At 54.1% G+C, this 16,633-nt stretch overlaps 2 protein-coding genes across 5 annotated transcripts; one reads left to right on the forward strand and one right to left on the reverse strand.

Moving 5' to 3' along the window:
- Positions 1-302: 302 nt before the first annotated feature.
- On the reverse strand, positions 303-10,254 carry PMPCA (peptidase, mitochondrial processing subunit alpha). Its single transcript, XM_081151444.1, has 13 exons — positions 10,153-10,254; positions 9,288-9,490; positions 8,823-8,902; positions 8,507-8,589; positions 6,215-6,309; positions 5,504-5,604; positions 4,828-5,091; positions 4,466-4,558; positions 4,272-4,390; positions 4,079-4,169; positions 3,921-3,983; positions 2,416-2,560; positions 303-1,558 (listed from the first exon to the last, which is right to left on the reverse strand). The coding sequence occupies exons 1-13, from the start codon at positions 10,221-10,223 to the stop codon at positions 1,389-1,391; spliced, it is 1,578 nt and encodes a 525-aa protein (XP_081007570.1). The 5' UTR covers positions 10,224-10,254; the 3' UTR covers positions 303-1,388.
- A 76-nt stretch (positions 10,255-10,330) lies between these two features.
- On the forward strand, positions 10,331-16,558 carry ENTR1 (endosome associated trafficking regulator 1). Of its 4 annotated transcripts, XM_081151440.1 has the most exons (10): positions 10,331-10,546; positions 10,720-10,869; positions 11,548-11,616; positions 12,252-12,367; positions 12,629-13,033; positions 13,571-13,644; positions 14,051-14,162; positions 14,444-14,506; positions 14,915-15,054; positions 15,572-16,558. In XM_081151440.1, exons 1-10 carry the CDS (start codon positions 10,477-10,479, stop codon positions 15,672-15,674), a joined length of 1,302 nt encoding a protein of 433 aa, XP_081007566.1. In that variant the 5' UTR covers positions 10,331-10,476; the 3' UTR covers positions 15,675-16,558. The 4 variants fall into 4 exon arrangements, with proteins under 4 accessions (XP_081007566.1, XP_081007568.1, XP_081007569.1 ...); XM_081151442.1 differs by lacking the exon at positions 10,720-10,869; XM_081151441.1 differs by lacking the exon at positions 14,444-14,506 and having other exon boundaries at positions 10,378-10,546.
- Positions 16,559-16,633: the final 75 nt, after the last annotated feature.

A 16,633-nucleotide genomic window follows, 5' to 3' on the forward strand; every position in this document is an offset into this window, starting at 1 on the left:
ATCCACCTCACGTTTTTTGTGAGCTCTGTCTGGTCTTAAGGCACATTTAGTGGCAGCTGAACTCCTGAGCTGACCAGTCCATTGCCAGGTACTTTTCCCAGTGTGATAACTGCAGGGGAGTCTAACAATAGAAAGTCCACGGTTGGACTAACAGCACCCAACTCCCCAGGTTCCCACCCAGTGTGGGCCAGCATAAGGAGGGCGGTAGAGCTGACATTCTCCACCAAGGCAGAGCAGTCGCCTACCCTGGGGTGTTGTAAAGGCATCTGACAGGCTCCGGCAAAATAATCTGATTACAGAAGTAACATGTAAACGTTTATTTGACTTCCTAACCCCCTCACCCCACCTGTACTGCAGAGGCTGGGCTTCCCAGGGTCGCAGAAAAAATGATGTGGAGACCCCCCCTCTCCTCCAGTACCCTGTGCAATGCCACAGGGTCCGGGAGGTTCCCAGGCCCTCCCACATGGAACCTGGGGCTTCTATGGGTGTTTGAGAATCACAAATCTATCCTGTCACCAAAGTCATGTGCTTTCACTTCTCCTGAACCTACAGCTCCTGAATCTTCCCACCTTTTAACACGTGATCACCAAACCCCAATTCTAAGAAGCCCCCTCCCACCCCATGTGACCTGACACCTCTGAAATCAACCCATCTTTCAATTACAGAGCAAGAGGCTTGGCAACACTGGGTCAAACGGGATTCTCAGGGAGAAAAGTGACTGGCTGCCTCCATGCGTCCTGTTTTAGAAGACTTGCCAGTTGAGACAGGTCTTTAACAATCCTGTCCTAAATCAAGGGTGGACAGCAGGCACAATTTATCATATTTGTGAGCTCTGTCCAGTCTTAACACACATTCAGTGGCAGCTGAACTCCTGAGCTGAACAGTCCATTGCCAGGTCCACTGTGCCCTGTGAAGCAGACCATGTGGTGCTGGCCTTGCCCTGGCACCAACAAGGTGCTTAGTGACCAGCACAGGAAGTGGCAGCTCAGGTGGGTGACAGGCCCCTCAAGAAACCAAGCAGGGCTGACGGCCCACTATCCTCGGTGATGCGATGGTGCGGCATTTACCCGCCCTGACCACTAGACTTGTGACCTCACAGTGGCCCTACCTGCTGAAACTCACAGACGAGAGGTGTGCACGCTAACCTGGTTTTACTGCAGCTGCTGCTTGGAGCCTCTCTGCACTTCACTTTCTGAGTGGAGTGCTAAAGGCAAATGTTTATTCAAGGGCTGCATGTTCAGTTCTGAGGAAGAAGCCGAGCTATGCTCAGCGATATTAAACTTGTGCATTCACATTGAGGAGAAGCATCCTGTGGCTTGCATCACTCTTGAGTTTTTGCACTAAACTGACCTCCAAAGAAATGTGTGTGTAAACACACCCTCATCCATCTACCGGAAGAGCCGGTAGGTCCTGGGTAGGCGCCCATCTCTGCTGGACAGCGCTGCCTGGATGTGCTCGTAGGTTGGCAGGTCACTCAGGTCACCCAAGGCAGCCACTGCTGGCTTCCCGCGAAGCATTTTAGAAGCAACTCTCTTAATGTCCTCTGGCTTCACGTTGCCTGGCACAGGGAACAAAGGACAGGGAAGGCCTGATGCACCCACCATTCTGTATATCCAGGTTCCTCCCGAGGGAACCCCAGGGGGCTAATCTGCCGCCATTACCACCCGGGGGAGGATGTGCTGAGGACTCCAGAGGGTCCGTCTGGTCCCGGTGCTGCCGTGTGTAGACAGCATGGTGAGTCAGGACAGAAAGACTGAAATGAGTTTTCCTTAGTGAATGGGGAAGTGTCCATGGCTTAAGATGGTTTTCAAAATCATCTGGACATGTCCACCCCAACAGGAGTTAAGTAAAAAAGAGTAGGGTCAGCAGAGAAGGAAAAACCACCCTGAGTGCATGGCCAGAAGGGGAGGGGGAACGAGGGCTGAGGGCTGCACACTGGCCTTGGGCAGGGAAGCCAGAAACCCACACCCCTGGCAACGCACTCAGTAGTGTTTGCTTTGCTACAGAAGACGCGGCCATAGGGAGATTAAGCACTGTCATACTCGAGGGTCTGGGGGTTCTCTAAGGAGGGATGGGGGTCCCCCACAGCACCCCAAGCCCCAAGGGGACACTACAAAACTACCAGCTTCACACCAGGTGACTCACCTCACAACAGAAATAGTGCTGACCCTCTGGGGTCACAGACCCCTTGGGAATCTAATGAAACTAAAAGAAACCTGCCCCCCAAAGACTCACAAGCAAATAAAATTTGGCACACATCGGAGGAAGCTCAAAGACCTCCTGAATGTTACTCACGGGAGGCCATGGAAACCTAGGCCAAGACACCTGCCACCTTCCACAGAGCCACAAAAGGCCACAATTAGAGTTGCTGACTGCACACGCAGTCCAGCCCTGGGCTGCAAGCACAGTACTCACGGATAAGTGCACACAGCTCATGGGGCAGCTTTCTGGAACGGGTTGCCAACACCTGCCTCCCCACGTCCTCAAAAATCACAGGCCTGGACTCCAGGTTCATCATGAGCATGGACATCAGCTGCGTCTTGGCTCGCTCCAGCTCCACCTGAGGGTCAACAGCCCAGTCCTGCAGTCTGGCTCCCACCATCAGCTGACCACAGACAGCCACCTCACCAGTGCAGTGGCTCAGGGAAATGGGTCCTGGCAAAAGGTCTGCACTAAGGGCATAAGGGCTCCCCAGTGGCCGGAGGCCCAAGTCCTGAACACAGCCCGCCTTCCTTCCTTTGCACATTTCCGGGATCAGGGTTGGAAGTGCTTAATGGGGCCTCTGTCACGTTTGAATTAAGGAAGAAAAGTGCCTCCCTTGAGCTCTGGTTCACTGTGTAAAAAGTTAGCCATGCAGCATGGGAAGGGTAAAATGCCCAACATCCAAGCTCCAGGACTCCAAAGTTGGCCACGTGTCAGAATCACAAGGAAACAGAATTCAACACAGATGACTATCCACTGCACACCCAGGGAAACAGGGAAACCGGCTCCTTCTGACTGCATGTGAAACGCACAACTCAGCCCAGCCAAGTCGGTTCATGAAGCCCAGCCCAGGATGCAAGGACAGAAGCAGCTGTGAGAAAGGTAACCTGATGGCTCTGGGACCCAACAGATTTCGAAGAACAAACACCGGACAGACTGGCTATTGAATTTGTGTCATTTTTAAAGTAAAATAACTCCTAATTTAGGTCGGTCGTTTTTATTTTTGCAACTTCAGGCAAATACTTAAAGTTTATCTCAAACTGACCTCACATCGGTGGGAAGCACTGCTTTTCCAGCAGGACACGCATGGAACCACCGGTGATTTTTAAACACACTATTTTTAAATAATGCTTTTTTTTTTCTGCTTAGAAAGGAACTAAGTGACTATTACAGAAAACATGGAACGTGCAGAAAATATGATTTGGGGGTGAAGCACGTGCACCAACCCCCAGAGGTACAGGGCTTGCATGCTAGGCTTATCTGGTACTCTGTGCACGTGTGTGTGTACACATGCATGCATATACGTGTGTGTAAAATCTGCTATTTGTACCGGCTCTGACCCAGAAAGTAACAACACTTCTGAACATGTAAGGTACCGAAAACCGAGCTAGAAACCGAGAAACTAAAAAGCTAGAGCTCCCTGAGGGGCCGCTCATTATGTCTGATGCTGCTCTAACTCACACTGCTCTGCGGGGTGGCTGAGAAGGACCCAGACTTGTCTGTAATTTCCTTCAGCAGAGCTAAAAAGGACACCAGGCAGCCACAGGACACAAGGTGCCTGGTAAATACCAGGGAGGGCTCCCCATGGGGACAAGTTCAGACATAGGCAGGGTCACCTGGTGGGCTGTACTATTTTGGCTGGGCCACCGATGTTGAGGACATAGAACACCCTGCCCAGCGCTATAGGGATGTGGGAAATGGCACCCTGCTATACTTACCACGTCCACGGTTCCGCCCATTAAAATGAACTCCTTTGTGATGATCTCCACCATTTCTCGAACCTGTGAAGGAGGCATAAGGTGAAAGTGTGAGCTGTTTATGCAGTTCCGCCAAGAGGAGATTCATGTGAGAGGCAACTGAGAGGAACCAGCCTCACCTGTCTGGGGTCAGCGCTGGCATGGATGCACAAGAGGCCTGTGTCCTCGTAGCTGTGGTGGTAGGCGGTCGCGTTGTACATCCAGTGGTGCCTGTGGGACACGGAGAGACACTTGGAAGGTGGCGTCATGGTTCAATGCCCCATCAGCTAGGCCTGTGGCCCTGGGGACAACAAGGTGGCAGGCATCACCCACCTGTTGAGCACGTTGAGGTAGAGCCTGGTGAACATGCCCTTGCCGGGCCCGCCGGCCGAGAAGGAGCCGCCGCCACCCATCATCATGTTCAGCACAGCGAAGGGAATGAAGTCTGCCTCCTGCAAGGACAGGACAGCTTGGCCAAGGGGCCAAGCCAGGGCTGGGGGTGCACAGTGGGGACTAGGGGGACTTACCAAGAAGGAGCAGCTCTCCAGCCCTATCATGATGTGAGTGAGCTCAGGGAACGGAGCAGGGCCCAGGCTGACCTTGGACATGTCTCTTTCTAGCTGTAACCAGAAAGAATGAACAGTGAACCAGGCCTCACCAACGCCTTGGGTGAGACCTACCCTCATCCTGCCCTGAAGCTAAACACCTTCCTAACAATCCCTCAGCTTTGGAGAGAGAACATGTGTCTTACTGAGACCAGAATGTGTTCAAGGCAAAGCCACGAATGCAGTTCATTATAATGCCTTCACAACAAGTAAAAATTAACCCAAACCTGAGGTCATAAAGCGTGTCTATGACTCAAGGTCACATATCTTCTGTCCCATTTTACCTTGACAACCCCTCCGGTGTACTGTGCTACTGATCGGTCAACGTCCACAGCTGCCTGGCTTCCCCAGGCCGGCTGGGTGCCCAGGAGGTACTTTCTGGCACATTCCACCAGGTGGTCATGCTCGATCCCCACCCCTGCCAGCACCATGCGGTCAGGGGTGTAGTAGTTTCTCAGGTAGGAATGGAGCACTTCTCGGTCAATCTTTGCTATGTTTTCTGTAGGGCAGAAACGGTGGAGGCCAACTGTGTTTTCCCTGTAAGCAGCCTGACAATGGAAGCGAGAGAAGCACAAGTGACATGGAGAACACACCAGCTTTCCCTGAGCGAGCTGGGCTGCTGCCACCCCAGCTGGCCTCGGGAAGCCCACCAGCTGCTCCATTTAGTGACAGTCGGGCAATCACGGCCTCATTTGTTTACTAGAAGTGAAATCTACCTCTCCAGAATGGAAAGTCATCAAATAGTAAAACAGAAGGCTCATTCTAGAGATGAAGTAGAAAAGATCTTCTTAAGAACTGAAAAGTTTAAAACTTGCACAGACAACAGGTTCAGAAATAAAGAATGTTCTGCCAACACCTGTACCCTACGAGGACATCAGGCATGCCAACATCCCTCCCCACTGCCCTGGTCCAAGGGTCACGGGCACAGAGGTGCAGCAGCCTCAGTGAGCTATCCTTCACCTCGTGAATCATCTCGGTGAGAAGTGGTTCCGGGTCAGGCCGCATATTGAGGTCCTCCAGCTCAAATTGGACAGCCATTCGAGCCATCTCAATTTCTTCCTCTGCAAAGGACACAAAGACAGGGCTCAGACCACACAGGCCAGCAGAGGCAGGCCAAGAGTCCTTGGTGATGGATGTTGGCAGTCTCCTCTGCCTTTGTCTGGGGCAGGCTGGGGGACACAACACGTATGAGTGAGGGGAAGAGCACCCCTGGGCATCCACTTGGTCTGCTGTGAGCCTGGGTTTCCTCCCCTAGAGGCACTGACCCTGAACCTACCCCAATATTGTGTGAGGATGCGATGACAATGGGCGTGACAGTGCTAAAGAAACAGAGGCATAGACTAGTGTCAGCTAACTACAGCAAGTACCAGAAAGACGTGAACACGAAACTGCAGCCCCGGACTGGACAGGCTGTATGAAATGCAGCAGTCAGACCAGCTGCGACAGCAGCATGGCCCACTCCTGCCCCTCCTAGCAGAAAACTCAGAGTCCTGCCATTTGCAAGGCCAAGGAAGGGAATGGATACGGACAGGTCATTTGGGATGTTTAAACACAACTCACAGGCAGGTGAGCTGAGGTCTCCAACAACAGCGCTTATCCCCATGGGCACTGCTCCCACACACCTCCCAGTGTTCCACTCCCACTGGCCCCTCAAGCAGCCAAGACACACACCTGTGAGCCTGGGGTGCAAGACCACATCAGCCAGCAAGCCAACCACCGTATCCAGGCCTTTAGAATCAGCAGACACAGCATACATGGTGGTGTCTCTGGAAAAAAACAACACTGGCACTGAGGTCATGATAAGCACACACTCAGCACACACTCAGGGCTTTTCCCTATTCCCATCTCTGAGGTAAACTCCTAGCAGGCAGAAACTACAGCAGCACACAGGCTGCATGCTGAGTAAGACACTGTCCAGCTCTGAGGGGTTTTCTCAAGCACAGGCTGCGCCATGCTGAAACACTTCATTCCGTGGTCTGTCTCTCCTACATGAACTAATTGGTCAGTGTGGGAACATGCCTGCCCTAGATGGCTGAGGGACAAAGACTGGTGGTATCATTAGCTCACAGCATGAGGCACTGTGGTCAGATGGGCACACTGAGTCAACCAGGAAAGGCACAGGCATGCCAACCATAGAACCGTAAGATGAAGCATAGTCAACGGGGAGACCTGTAGACACAGTTGCCATGCGGACGAGAGAGAGCTCATGAGGAGGGACATGGCCACTGGTGCCTTTGCAGGGGAGGGGCTGTTCTCAGTGGGGCTGCAGAACCACATGGGACAACAGCAGGAAAAAACCTGAGCTGAGAATGAGTGGGCATGTCCACGTCAGGACACTGGCCTGCTTGACCAAAAGTCAAAGAGATTTTAGGCAAAAACATGGAGGATCTGCCATGGCCGGTTTTGGTCAGCGGTTAGTGTCAGCCCTTAGACTGAAGGATCCTGGGTTCGATTCCAGCTAAGTGCACGTACCTCGGCTGCAGGCTCAGCCTTGGTCTGCGCATGTGTGGGAGGCAGCCAATCGATGTTTCTCACGTCAATGTTTCTTCTCTCTCTCCCCCCCCCCTCCACTCTCTGAAAAAGCAATGGAAAAAATATCCTCAGGTGAGGATTAAAAAAAAAGACAAAATAAACAAAAAAACCATGGAGGATGTAACACTAGGCAATGAGTCTGAACTTCACTGATGGACAGCTGGGAGCCAGAGGTTTCTGAATAGACCTTTTTTGGAAATATGAATATACTGTCTCCATGCTCACTAATTCTTGGCATTTAACCCATCGTTTCTTTGTATTGTTAATCCTCACACCTGAGGATTTTTTACAGAGAGTGGAAGGGAGGGGGAGAGAAAGAAACATCAATGTGAGAGAGACACATCGGCTGGTTGCCTCCTGCATGCACCCCAACCAGGGCCGGGGACTGAACTTGCAAACCCAGGTATGTGCCCTTAACCGGAAATCAAACCGGCAACCCTTCAGTGTGCAGGCTGATGCTCTAACCATGGAGCCACATAGGCCGGGACTGCATTTAACCTATCTTTTACATGTAAAGATGATCTGCCCTGGCCAGTTTGGCTCCATGGTTAGAGCATCAGCCTGTGGACCGAAGGGTCCCAGGTTTGATTCCCAGTCAATGGCACGTACCTTGGTTGCAGGTTCGATTCACAGCCCCAGTCGGGGTGCACACAGGAGGCAACCAATCAATGTGTCTCCCTCACATCAATGTTCCTCTCTCACCTTCCCTTTCTCCCTCTCTCCCACTCTCTCTAAAAATCAATGGAAAGAAATATTGAGTGAGAATTGAAAAAAAAAGTGACCTTTGTCTATCCATCTCATATTGCCCTAAACAGAGCTTTCTGAACGTGCTCCATACCCGAGACAAATGCTACCTGGCCTTGTCCACAGCATCCACACCAACCTGAGTGAGCTGCAGCTACATAGGGGACCTCTCCCCATCCCCAAGCAGACCCCTGATCTTCTAGGCTGAGCCTCTGCATCTGCTGTTCCTAGGGTCGGAGCCTCCTCCCTTTGTTCTGTTTGGTAAAGTTCTTCGAGAGCCAGCACCAATGGCAAGTTTTCAGTCAGTCCTTCCCTGACTCCAGACCAAGTTAGTTGCTCGTCCCCACCACCCTTGGTCCTGGCTCTTGTGTCCATTACCTGTGGCATGGCCGTCTGTCCGATCTGTGAGCATCTTGGGGACAGGGTCTATTCTTGTGTCCCCAGTGCCCGGCTACTGCCTGGCTCAAATCACAGGGTAAGCAGCCTTCTGGGGACTGCTTGGCCCTCGAAAAGTTTTCCTCTATATGAGTGTGTGTTTTGCCCACCCAACTCTGCCCCAGCTAGGGCTCACTTCTCACTGTTGACCTCCACAGCCTCTCTGATGAGGGGCCTCAGTGGGACTCTGACCAAGGATGAGAACAGTTCCACATGGACACAAAATAAGCTTGTATGTAAAAGCTGGTGTACCTTGACGTCTGGCAGTCACAAATACCCCCATGCTTTTCCAAAGTAAGCAGAATTCCATCTTTGCTGTCAAAGCGGTCTGTGGACTAGTAAAAACAAGTAAAAAACCTATTTAGGTTTTAGCAATCCAAAACAACCCCTAAAACACAATTTTTAGGAAAAAAAATTTACTTTTGCTTTCAAAACACATGAAATCAAATTATCTTTTATTAGCATTAACTGGGCAACTTAATCACTTATTATAATAACCATTCTTGAAAGGCAAAGCTATATAGTTCTTCCCAATTATATTCTCAAAACTCACAAATTGAACACTGACCGAAAATGCCAACTTTTCCAAAAAGTGAGCAATTCCACTAAGATATTTTGCTTCATATCTTGATCCTGAATTAATAAGAACTGCAATAAAAAAAAAAAATTGACAGGTTAAATCAACGTTCAAAAGATAAAAATTTACTCAAAAGAAACCTTTAAAATTAAAACTGTGAATATAACTAAATAAACAGGCAGATCTAATTACACCAGGGCGAGGAGTACGTTCATTACTTACGTAGCTACAATGGCTTCACGGCTACATACATAAGTCAACATTTATGGAACTGCTTACTTTACGTTTGTGGCCATCAAAGGTTTTTAGTTACAGAAAAGTAGAAAAAGCGGGAAAAAGGCATCAAAAGGCCACCGTTCACACTGAGTTACTAAGTCTTCAGACTTCACACCCTGCTTTTTCACTAAGGATACAATTCATAAATGATGCACCCACACCACCACCAACAGTACTTACTTCCTACGGTACAAAACTGTCCAAACTTATTTTGGGATGCCACTCGAAGCCCATTATCCAGAGTAGTAATTCTGGTCTCAAACTTTTCCTGTCCGTCGACGGTGGCAAAAACGGGCGTGGGCACTCCGGGTAAGGGAGCGGAGAGGGGGATGTTGGGGTAGGCACCACCACTGCTGAACTGTCTGTACGCGGGGGCTCCAAACCTGAAACAGAGAGGTCGGCCCAGTTACAACAGACGCGAGCTGCGGGAACGCGAGGGGGAAACGCGGCTAGTTTATTTCGGAGCACTAGCAAGACGGCTGTTGCTTGGGGCCGCAGTGCAACTACCGCCTGGGGGCAGCAGCTTCCCGCCGCAGCCAGGCCCGGTGGTGCCGGGACAGGGACAGGTCACACCTGTCTGCCGCCTGAATGAACGCGCCAGGGTGGGAAAAGGCAGGCCGGGCGGCCCGGCGGGGACAGCCAGGTGTCTGCAGGCGGGGGCGGGGCGCCGCTGTCCAGGGCACGGCCGTGGCGTGGACGTTCCGAACCCCGGCTCCGCCGGCTCGGGCTTAGAAGGGGCGCGCGCGGCGGGAAGCGGCCGGGCGGAGACGACACGTGACCTGGGCCCAGCCCCGTGAGCCCGGGAGTGGAGGGGGGAAGCGGACCCAGCAGCCGGGAAGCGGAGAAGCGGATGGGGCTGGGGGCCCGGGCCCAGAGCGCCGGGCAGGGAAGCGCCCCTGTCGCCTCCGGGACGAGGCTGGAGTCCCGCAGTCCGAGCCTGCCCACCCGGCGCCGCGTCTGGGCGTCAGGAAACCAGAGACCGAGCGTCCTGAGAGACGCCGGCCGCCCCGGCCCCCGGCCGAGCCCCAGCCGGCCCTCGGCTCACCTCAGCCGCGAGCGGCCCCAAGAGCGCGAGCCTCGCAGTAGCCGCGTAGCCGCCACTACCACCGCCGCCATCTTGTGTCTCCGCCCACCGCTTCTGTCGTCACTTCCGACACCACCCGCGGCGCCCCGCCCCCCCGGCGCCGGCCCTCTCCGTTCCCGCGCTCGCTTCCGGTGCTCGGAGCGGAGGCTGCGGCGAGAGGCTCGGAGCGGCGGCCGAGCGGCGGGCGACGGGGGCGGGGGACTCGGGCCGCGGCCGGGGCTGAGCCGGGGCCATGGAACCGCCGCTGCCGGGCTAGGGAGGGCCGGCGCCCCCGGGCCCGCGGCGATGTCGGGCTACGCGCGCCGTCCGGGCGCCTCCCCGCTGTCCCGGGCCCGTAGCCTCGTCATTCCGGACGGTGAGCGGGCGGACGGGCGGGCGGGCTGGGGGGAGGGCGGCCCAGGCGGCGCCCCAGGCTCCGGGCCTCCGTCCAGGTGGGCGCTGGCCGCCGGTCGCGCCGAGGTCCAGGTGAGGTGGCTGCGCAGAGCGCCGGCGCGGCGCGCGGTGAAGTCGCTCTTATTGTTATTCCAGCTGCTGCGTTCTATGAGCGCCGGTCTTGTCTCCCCCAGCTAGACTGTGAGCGCCCCCATGGCAGGGACCCGGACTCCCACTTCTTCGGCATTCGGCCGACGTTTATGTGCTATGTGCCCAGTCCGGTGCTAGCTTCCGTGGGAGACTCAGGTGAGAGACGAGCCGCAGGGACCCCGGGTCCCGGCACTACCTGTAGGTTAGCTCTGCCGTAGCGTTAACTCACCCCTTGACCCAGCGGTGAGCGCTGAGCGCCACTGTACGCCCGGCACTGGGAACACAAAGGTGGAGAGCGTCCAGCCGCTAGGAGCTCACAGTCTGGTTTTGGGGGAGACTCGCCCCCCCCCAGACAGACAGTTCCAATGTAGGATGGCAAGTGCCGGAACAAAAGCGTACTTCCCCGTGCTGGAGGGAGGGCCAGGTAGCCTTCAGCCATAGGCATGGTTGGAAGCCCGCTGCGGCCAGGCAGTGGCCAGCCTTCCTTCATCCTCCCCCTCCCCAAGCAGCTGCCCCGGGGGCCATCCAGGGTATGTGGGGAGTGTTCAGGTGGTCGCATCAGGGCCTGAGAGGCTGAGGGCAGCCGTGGGGGCATTCAGGAGGTGTCACATACAGGAGGACATGCGCAGTCCCATTGAGCATTAGAACCTACTGGGAGCTTTTTCTGAATCACACGCCATGTCCCATGGAAAGCAGCCCAGGGGCAGGAGCCCAGGGGCTTGTGTTTTAAAGGTTCCCCAGGCTGTGAGAAGCACTGCAGTGGAGACCCTATGTCAGGGAAAGCTGTGGTTGGCAAGGATCCTGGTGACCACGGGTGACGGTGTCTCTCTGCAGATTTTGTCTGCGGAAAGGGGAAGTGTGCTAAGCAAGGTCCACCAGGAGCCCAGGAGACACATTTTGGAGGTAGAGTACTTCAGTAATCCTTTTTTTCTCTCTCTGACCAACATGCAGTTCCAGGGGATAGGGTTGTCCATCTGACACCATATACCTAGTGCACCTGTAGCCGACAGAGCAGGTAGAGTGGAACCCACAGATTCAGGCTTGATCCTACGGTAGAAGGAAGTAGGGTACAACCTGAGACATAAGGGCCAGCAGGAAGGTGGAAAGTCACTCCTAGGGGTCTGAAAGACAGCAAGGGCTGGAATCATAGGAGCCAACTTAACACAAAGCTGACCCCTGGGCTCAGATGACTGGTGAACTAAAAGGGCCACAGTGTGGCTGGTTAGGTAGTAGGAAGGTGAGAAGGACAGGGGCAGGGTGGTGATTCCCAGCTTGGTGGGGCCTTTGGAGCTGGGTCAGCCCCTGGGGGAGTGCAGGCCATCCCCACCCAGGTGGTCTCTGTGCCAGAGGTACAGGAGCCAAGGTGCTGTGTGTGGGAGGGAGAAAGGAAGGAGGCCCGTTTTGCGGGCCAGCTACCTCGCTTCCTGGTGTTGCTGAGTCCTGGTGCAGTGAAGAGGGTGGGAAGAGGAATGAATAGGGGAGTCCCCTTTGCCGACCTTCAGGAGACTTCATGTTTGTGACCTTTGTCGTTATTTCAGATGATAAACTTGGAAATCTCGAAGAAGCAAATCCATTCTCCTTCAAAGAGTTTCTGAAAACCAAGAACCTCAGCCTGTTGAAAGAGGACACAGCCAACAGCAGGCTGCTTTCAAAGGTAACCCTCGGGTCACTTGCCGTGACGTGCGGACCCCCGAGCTGGTCGCCTCCGACGTGCAGCGTTCCTCGCAGGAGGCTGTGCAGGAGGCGTGGGGAGAGCCGGGCGGCTGAGGATGCCGTGGGGAAGCTGTGTGGGCCCCCCTGGCTCGCACCCTCCCTGGTGGGCAGGCAGAGCCTCTGTGTCCTGGCCTCGAGCATCAGGAAGAGAGGCCGGCCGTGGCTTTCGGGCCTGAGCCGTGCCTTCTGCTGTGTCTTTTAGGAAGCCACAAGGTACTCACTGGGACTCAACTGCAGCTCGGCGGCCTCCCAGCCCGTGGGCTTTGGCCTGGAATACCAGCAGCCGTTCTTTGAAGACCCGACGGGGGCGGGTGACCTCCTGGACGAGGATGAGGACGAGGACGGGTGGGACGGGGCCTACCTGCCGTCCGCCGTGGAGCAGGCCCGTTCCCCGGGAGCCTCGGCCAGCACGTCGCCCTGCAGCACGTACATCTCCTTCTTCTCCAGCCCGCCGGAGCTGGCGAGGCCCGAGGCCCTGCCCCCCTGGACTCTGAGTGACTCCGACTCTCGAGTCTCTCCGGCGGCCAGCCCCGGCGCAGACTTTGCAGCCCACGGAGAGTCCCTGGGGGACAGGCACCTTCGGACGCTGCAGATAAGTTACGAAGCAGTAAGTGAGGGGGCTGTGCGTCAGCACCCTGGCAAATGACCCGTGTCTGAGCAGCATTCTTAGAGAAAACCCGGAGCCTTCTGGTGTCCCGGTGGTCTGGGGATGGTTCCAGGACAAGGCGTCCTGGCGCAGCAGTGTGCTCCAGCGTCTCCACGCCGAGCACTTCCCTGTGCGGGCAGGTGACGTGTGAATATGGCCGACTGAGGGGCAGTCAGGGGCGACCTGTGTAGGAACGGACCGGAACAAAGTGAGACCCCCAGAGGGCTGCCCCACAGAAAGGGTCCGCTTCAGCGTGCTCGGAGTAGAAATTTTTTAAAATGTTACAATGGCCTAAAAACAAGTTATGTAAGTAAAGCTAGAGTTTGACCACAGGCCCTAAGTTGATGCCTTTACTCGTGGTTTCTCTGCAGGTGGCCTGTGGGTTGACTCGAGAATACTCCTGTTTAACAAGAAGTTCCCGAGTCAAATTGCCGAAGTGCAGACCCTTCTTGAGGGAGACACACTGAGTTTCTAATGAGGAGTTTTTTTTCTCTGCAGCTGAAAGATGAGAATTCTAAGCTAAGAAGAAAGCTGACTGAAGTGCAGAGCTTCTCTGAGACGCAAACTGAAATGTAAGCCTTTAGTTAGGGCTGCCCTTCAGAACATAGGACACCAAGTCATTTCCAAAATGGGAATGCCATGGTCAGACTTAGGCAGAGTCTGGGCTTTGTTCTGTGTCAACCCTCAGCATCAGACAAGTTTCTCATGTTGTGTCAAAGTGTATTTTAAACATTGGCCTGAGTCTGCCACGTTGAGGACAGAGCGGCCGACTGTCAGGCCCGCCACGGGGACCGTGGTTGGCGCTCACCCCGACCGGCTGAGGCAGTCGCCTCGTGCTGTGCTTCACTGACACTGCTCATTCTGAAACAGTGGGTGCTTGTGGTCTTTATTGAATCGATCCAGTTTTAGTGCCTTTTAGAAGTACTCCCGGAGTCAGCTGCGTGAGTTATTAGTGACATGGGTGTGTTCTTTAACAAGGGTGAGGACACTTGAGCGGAAATTAGAAGCAAAAATGATCAAGGAAGAGAGCGACTACCACGACCTGGAATCCGTGGTGCAGCAGGTGGAGCAGAACCTGGAGCTGATGACCGTAAGACCGGGTGGCACCAGTCGGGGGAGGGGGGGCATTGTGAAGCGTTGGGCGTGTCACTCAAGGTGGACCAGAGCTCTGGCCCAGTTGGTCCCAGAAGCCAGCAATGAGCATGGGGCAGAGCTTCTGTGAGAGGAGGGTCCCTCATGATGGCTGTGTGACTGTAGGTGGGCCTGCCTGTTAGCGGGAGCTGGCCAGGGGCACCGGGTGAGGGCTCAGGTGTCCACATTGCCACGTCAGTGATGCTTTTGTGTTTTTTGGGGGGTTTTTTTTGGCGACAGAAACGTGCAGTGAAGGCAGAAAATCATGTCACGAAACTGAAACAAGACATAAGTTTGCTGCAGGTAATTGGACAGTCTCAAGTTTCATGTCTTTGTGAATACAAGTGACTCGGGAAGACACCATGGAGCCTCTGATGGGCTCTTACCTCCCTGATGGACAGGCAGTGTGAGCTCCTCGGGTGCAGGTGAAGGTGACAGCTCAGTCCTCCTAAGCCCGCTCCCACTCCCCAAGGGCCACGGCCACTCTGGGCCATGTGCATTCTTGTACAAATCTCTTAGTCCCGTGGGTTAGTGCCGAGAACCGGCTCGAAGTTGAGGGGAGGTGTTAGGAGCCCCCCAGTTAGGAAAGAGCCCTATTGTCAAGGCTGGGCCCCATCCTCTTCCAAGGTGCCCTGTTAGCTTTAGGTGGACAGCTCGTGGATGCTCACTGTTCACTATAAAACTCTTTAACGGCCGCCTACCCTCCCCCAGGCACAGGTCTCAAACTTCAAGCGTGAGAATGAGGCCCTGCGCATGGGCCAGGGTGCCAGCCTGACGGTGGTGAAGCAGAACACTGACGTGGCCCTGCAGAACCTCCGCGTGGTCATGAACAGCGCCCACACCTCCATAAAGTGAGCAGCGGTCGCCAAGGGGAGTGGGAATAGCGGGGCACTTGCACAGTGTTGAAGACCATGAGCGCACTGCCTGCCGCCCACAGTGGCAGTGCTCAGGACAGGGCTGCTTGATGGTCCTGTTAACCCCGAGGTCGTGGGGCGTAGAGGGCCAGCAGGCTCTAGCCTGTGCAGTGATGGCTGTTTTCACCTGAGAGGCATGGGTGTTAAAGCGAATCCCATCCCATCCTCCTCATCCCCCACAAACTGGCTCCTCAGAGGCCCCTACAGGCTGCCTGAGCAGTGAGAGCTCCTGGGAGACAGCAGTGGTGTCATAAACAGTCCTCACACTGTCTCCCATTGGCTGGGTGCTGAGGGCGCCTGTGTGAGCGAGAGCCCGAGCTGCTTCAGTGAGGGCCTCTGCAGGGTGGGGCCAAGACCTCAGGTCCCTCCACTCAGCTCTCTCCACCGTCTGCTCGGTCCCTCGTTCTGTTGAACAATGTGGTAGCAGTTCGTGGTATCCGTGTTTTCATTTTAGGCAGCTGGTTTCTGGAGCCGAAACGCTGAACCTGGTTGCTGAAATCCTCAAGTCCATAGACAGAATTTCTGAGATTAGAGAGGACGAGGAGGAAGAGCCCTGAGACGTCCACTGGCAGCTCTGTTTACATTCTGAAATCACTACCTGATTTAAAATGCCATTGTGTCTTTAAATATGCAGTCTTCACAGTAAAAATATTTATCATGAGATACTAATTTCATGACCTAGAACAGTATTATTAGCCAACCGCAACGAGGAGCAGCTCTAGTGAGTCGCACCTCAGGTTTCTATTCTATGCAGCCCTTCCTTGGTGAACTCCCTGCTGTTAGAGACTATGAGCTACTGGAAGACACGTTTATAAAAGCCACCAATTTTTTTAATTTACTGAACATGAACACAGCAGTTCTGATTGTCTTCCACTATTCCAGAACATTCATTCTAAGTTTAATCGATTGTCCTTGATTTCACAAGTAAAGAAAAACACTAAATGAGCCGACATCCAGATGATTGCCTTGGACAGGGCCCTGTGCCTTTTTGCCATTGTTCAGTGCCCCCTCTGGCTCAGTCCACTCCTGCAGCCTTCACAGGGGTGGCTCTTGGGATTGGTGGCCTGAGTGGGGACACCCCACGTGATGGACACTATCCTCTGGCAGGTACCAAGGTTGGCACGATTCTACACTGTGAAGCGTGGAAACATACCTCTTTAGGGGCCTTCAGGTTTGAAAAGATGTTTTTGATGGAGGGTTTTGATTCATGTTCCTAGTGGCCTTTTGTATAATGAAGTCTGGAATTCAGGAATTCAGAGGACGTGCAGAGCCTTCCCGGTTAGCACGAGTCTCCCAGACTGCCTTTGCAGCAGCTTTCTGACATAGGGAGGCTTAACATGCACTCTGTGCCTTTTTGGCTGTTTTCCTGTAGATGTTATTTTTTAAAATACATTTCCCTCCTGTTCAAATGGACGACTTTCTTAATAAATTCTAAAATGCACATACTTTGTCCTTTTTTTCTGACTTATCCAGTTCTTTATGCTTGAGAATCAGATTGACTGCCCTCTACGCCAGG

Source organism: Miniopterus schreibersii (assembly GCF_964146895.1).
Source record: "Miniopterus schreibersii genome assembly, chromosome: 11".
Lineage (NCBI taxonomy): Eukaryota > Metazoa > Chordata > Mammalia > Chiroptera > Miniopteridae > Miniopterus > Miniopterus schreibersii.